Source organism: Rhea americana, unplaced genomic scaffold, assembly GCF_003343005.1.
Source record: "Rhea americana isolate MKP2758 unplaced genomic scaffold, rheAme1 scaffold_12, whole genome shotgun sequence".
Lineage (NCBI taxonomy): Eukaryota > Metazoa > Chordata > Aves > Rheiformes > Rheidae > Rhea > Rhea americana.
The window spans coordinates 4,752,401-4,757,722 of NW_028185261.1; the positions used below are offsets into that span (position 1 = coordinate 4,752,401).

The 5,322-nt window shown below is 33.8% G+C and overlaps 1 protein-coding gene across 1 annotated transcript in view; it reads left to right on the forward strand.

The window, feature by feature from the left end:
* Positions 1-5,322, forward strand: part of LOC146600541 (titin-like) — a 242,582-nt gene that overhangs the window by 130,609 nt on the left and 106,651 nt on the right. The window contains exons 157-163 of the mRNA XM_085321165.1: positions 315-413; positions 705-788; positions 1,459-1,542; positions 1,880-1,975; positions 2,531-2,605; positions 3,546-3,626; positions 5,180-5,302. Of these exons, the coding sequence (XP_085177291.1) occupies positions 315-413; positions 705-788; positions 1,459-1,542; positions 1,880-1,975; positions 2,531-2,605; positions 3,546-3,626; positions 5,180-5,302 (642 nt within the window). The remainder of the gene's footprint in view (positions 1-314; positions 414-704; positions 789-1,458; positions 1,543-1,879; positions 1,976-2,530; positions 2,606-3,545; positions 3,627-5,179; positions 5,303-5,322) is intronic.

Here is a 5,322-nt window from a genome sequence, read left to right on the forward strand (position 1 = left end):
TGGCCGTGCCCAAGAAGCCTGTGGCCGTGCCCAAGAAACCAGAACCTGTACCTAGCCTTAAAAAACGTGACGTTCCTCCACTTAAAGGTACTTAACATCACTGACAAGGCTGTCCTCTGTGTTTTCGCGTTGCTTTTTTTCCTTTTCTAACTGATATACCCAGTGCTCATATACCTGAGTGGGTATTTTACTACTAAAATTTTAGTCTTCATCTTTTGAATATCTTACTCTTTTGAGTCGTTGCACTTTTCTATATTGTGCGTGTATGTATCTTAATATTCACAAAAAGTAACAAATCACTAATATCTTTAAAGCACCTGAAATTCCTGAAAGAACTGTCCCAGAAGAGAAAGTACTTCTTGCAACAACTAAAAAGATAGAACTTAAGGAACCAGAGCCTGCTCCAACCAAAGGTATATATTGCCAGGAGGAACCTCCTGAGAAGAAAACTTCATTCTCACCTCTTGAAAATGTTCTTCTATTCTTCTCTCTACACTCTTTAGTAACTGAGTTTATAAAATGTGGCAGTTAGTCTTTGCCCAAGATAGTGTAAATATATCTGAAGCACAAGCATTCTTTCATCATTTTTGATACTAATCTGTGCTATTCTGTGTGCTAGTTGTCTCTGTTTTTTTTTTTTTTTTTTTTTTTTTTTTCATACACGTTTATATAAGTGCAAATAAAAGGAATTAATATTTTTAAAGTGCCTGAGGTGCCCGAGAAAGCTGTTCCAGAGGAGAAAATACCTGTTGCTGCTCCTATAATACCTGAACCACCACCAGTKGAAGGTATATGTCATCATGGCTATCATTGTTAAGAAAATCATTTGTCATATTCTTGCAAACATTAGACTTAATGTGGATGTTGTCCTTTCTTTTTCCATTTAAACATTTGTAAATTGTTCTTTCTATTTTTAGGCAATATTAATCTATGTTTCTTGTATCTACTATTATATCTTCATTTATGAAGGCAAAATGTCCCTTCCAAAGTTAAATAATATTTTCCACTGGCATATGCCCCTTCTCAGCTTATTCTTAAGAAGGAGCATCCTTTATTATTCTCTTTTTAAGACAATGATGAATTCCCACTAAATATGAGTCCCTTCAAACGTATTATTGGTATTGCTGTTATGATCTTAAATGAACCAACAGCATTCCAATTTTATTCTTGCAATTGCAATGACTCATCCACAAATTCAATGTTGTTTAATTGTGCACCTAAAAACACAGTCTTTCACACAACCTTGAATCATTCGTACCGATAAATAAATATTCTCAGAAGTTTGCATCAACTGCAAAGATAACCATATGAACAGATACTGAGTGAATACCTAACTTAAAGTGTATTTGTCTGTGTGTATTAGAGTAGCTTTCTTTTTAATGTTATCTGTATGTTATCTGTTCATGTCAAATGATCTTAGCGTTGGAAACTTACACTAGTTGTCAATATTCTTTAAAGAATATGAAATCGTAAARGAGATTGAGTCTGAAGAAATAGAAGAAATTCCAGTTGCAGAAGTTGCAGAAGTTTTACCTGTTAAAGGTATACAAAGTAACTATAAGCTGCCAGACACCTTCCTTTCGTTACTGTGCATTTTTTTCTTGCTCTGTCGTTCTCTACACATGCACCTGTACGTTGCAGGTCTCAGTGTATCTGCTCTCTGTCATTATGTGTTGGAAATGAGTTTTGCTTTCTGTATGTCAGCCTGGATGTCTGTCTGTGCTAGCAACAAAGCGATAGCCTTAGCCGCTTTCATACTCTCATTTAAATCAATGAGGTTTTTTTATTTACTTCTTTGGAAATAGAAAAAGAGCCTGTACTCTTCATCTGTCTTCCGTGGTAGTAAATTTATACTAAATCTACCTAATATTATTTAAAGAGCCTGAACCTGAAAAGAAGATTCCTGAAAAGCGAAAACCACCAGCACCTACTCCACCAGTAGAAGATATTAAACTGGCAAAAGAACTACTTAAAGGTATAAGCATCTGAAGCCACAATTAACAGTAGGAATGCAAATCCTTTTAAATTATATGATGAGTCCTGAAAAGCGTGCTTTAAAATATTCCACTTTTAGTTTTTTTTTTTCCTAATTTACTATCAGTCTAATGATGAGCCTTACTAATGGTCAATCCCTTATGAATTTTTAGCAGTGTTATGCCAAGTCAGTTTATACAGGCTATTTTCAAAATTTATGGAAAAAATCAATTTATTTTAAAAATATCTTAACAATGTTAACACACTCTTATATCCCTAACATATTCTTCTATCTTTCATACATTCTTCCAAATTAAAAGAGTCCTCACCAATAATTTGCTGGTGCTACTATACAGTCATGGGCTTCAGATCAGCTATGCTTCTTCTGGATCATCTGACTTCTTCTAAACAGTTACTTAGCAAGAATCTGAGCTTTGTATCTCTTATCTTTTTATTACGTCAATAATATTAATCAGTTGTTTGGGTTTTTTGGAGAAATTTTTTCTTCTTTGAATCTAAGGATATGTGTAGTAAAATTCAAATTACTTTCTTTAAGCTCCTGAATCAAGAAAGAAAGTTGTGACTGCAAAACCCGTTGAGCCTCCGAAACTGGAACCTCCACCTGCTAAAGGTACCTCGCTGATAGAAGCATCTTATGTCATTCAAGCTTCTCATGAGCCCAAAGTTGTGTTTCTCTGCTTCTTTAATTTGCTCCAAAATAGCAAATGCTGGTTTTGTTAGGTTATACTGAAGAGTGGGCTCTAAAATCTTGGATGTATATGTTCATGTTCTTATATTTATGTACACCTTAATTTTCCGTAATGCAAATCATGAGATGCAAGGCAGCTGATCACAGAAGAGTAGGAAYAAGAGTGTTTTTATGGGTTTTGTCACTTGTGTAGATTCTCACTTCAGTTCTTTGCTGCATATACTGTTTAAATACGTTTTAAATATTCTATAGATATAAAACATTATTCAAACATATTTAATTTACTGTTTGTCTAAAATGCAACTTAATTTTCTGAGAAAAAACTTTCCATAGCTGGAGACAAATAATGAATTGAGCAAGCCTTTGCAGTTTACCCTATAGGCCTCCACCCTATTGTACTTCCTTATATTTTTCATATGTACTCAAGCTTAAGCAATCTAAGCAACACGGTGAACGTGTCTTCTTAGTGCTGTTCAGAGTTCGGAAATTAAACTGGCTTGATCCTTATGAATATCATAGGTTGGCAGTTCTGATAAACAGATAGGTAACATGAGCTTGTAATAAAAGAGTGAAAGAGGAAAAAGAGATATTGTAACTGTCCTTGAATACATAACTTTAAGACTTTTGTCAGACCATACTTCTCTTTTTGATTTGTATGAGAATTTCCTCTTATGCACAGACCTGTAAGTCGACTGTGCACAAATACATACAGAAAAAGGGTTAAAACTCTCAACTTCAATCTCAGCCRTTTGTTTTGAATGTTCAACTGGACCAGCTTTGTGTGTCTGGAGTAATTAATTGTTGCTTACCTCTTACTACTGCTATGAATCCATAATAAAATCTGGAATAATGTTCTTTTAAGTGCCTGGACTTGTAAAGAAACCTCGCAGAATAATTCCTGAAGTTACCCCTCCACCAAAAGAAGAAGTCGTTTTGAAACGAGGTATAGTAACTTGACTCTTGTTTTAAAAGCCTGCATATTATGATTGGTCAGTACATCTCACTATGTAGCATTGCTTTATGTGTGTGTGGTGTAGAAAATTACGTAAATGAAGTACTACTGATAGCTATTTCTTGGGAAGGAGTTTATAGCTGCATGATGAAGCAGGGACATTTTGAAAATTCATCAGATCCAAAGGATCTCTGGTGAAATCGGAGCATGACGCTGAGAATCTGGTTCTCTAGGACACTCTTTTGTTTTGCTCTTCTTTGGAAAGCTGATACTAGAGCTGGCAGTTTTCCGGACCCCTAAATGTTTTCCAGTGACAGTGTAAACATGGTTAAAAATCACATATGTAGCATCTGTATTCTTTTTTATGGTTTTCTTAGAAGTAGTTTGCAGATCCCGGGGATCCAGTGGTATTAATGAACATTAGTCATTCTTTCCTGCAAAGTCTGGAGCTTTCTAAATCACTTCATACTCAGTTACTGCTTTGGGAAAAAAAAATAAAATAATAATTCCTATTCTTTCTGAAACACCATAGGGGGAGTCATTCATGTCTGGATACCTTGCAACTGACCTTCAAATTTCAGACAGCATAAACATAGATACTCAGTTCTTCAGATGACAGTCTTATTAGACATCTAAGATAGATATCGGACAGGACAAAAATAAGTGAAATAGAAATGATACATGGTATAAACTTGAATTCTCCAAACACTAGATTGGAAGATTCAGTGCTATTCCCTCACAGAAGTCAATAGGAGTTTAAGCCAGAGTTGTGCATTTTATCCCTGAAAATGATCAGTAACAGCAATATTAATGCATAATTATCTATGGTAATTCATCATTTAAATATGACACATATTCTTTTTATCCCACAAGAAGACATGGGAATGACATAAGTTGTTCAGGTGTTATGTACAGCCATTTTTCTGTAGAATAAAACTTCATAGAGTAATCCAATATTTGCTCAGTGTAAATGTACAGATAAGATACATTAAGAATAGTATCCAAAATGTACTGACAAGCAAATGTATGAGAACTGAAACAATGTTATTTACATTGTTACATTTTTAGTATCATATTGGATATTTGCAGATAAGATTAAAATTAACTTGATATGAAATGTCCATATTAAACAATTTTCTACTTGATGCATAGTTACGTGTAAATTTACGATCTTTTAAAAAAACTCATTATTGTGGTAATTGCTTCTACTATTCCTTAGAAGTATGTACCCATCATATTTTTTCCATGAAGGTACTAAAATAAGACATTTTCTTCTAGTGTAGTTAAAAATATCTTTCCTCTTAGAGGAACAGAGAACTTCTCTTAATTAATGTATCTTTTCACTCTAGGTGACTTTGAAATTAAAATTCTTTCACAATAACATCTTAAGTAGTTATACAAAATCTTCCATTCATACTAAATTACATATTTTAGGTACCTATTTCTTCTTTTTGTATTTATATGGGTAATATTTTGTCTTGTTCACTGTCTTACTCTTTTGCTTGTATGTGCTCTAAAAACTGAAATTCTTTTTTCTTTTAAAGTTCTTAAAAAGACACCACAAGAGGAAGAACCTAAACCTGAGAAAGAACCTAAACCAGAAGTTAAACCAGTACCTACACCAACAGAAAAAATCAAGAAACCTGAAGGTACTTTCACATCTATCTCATAAGGAATAATGCAAAAA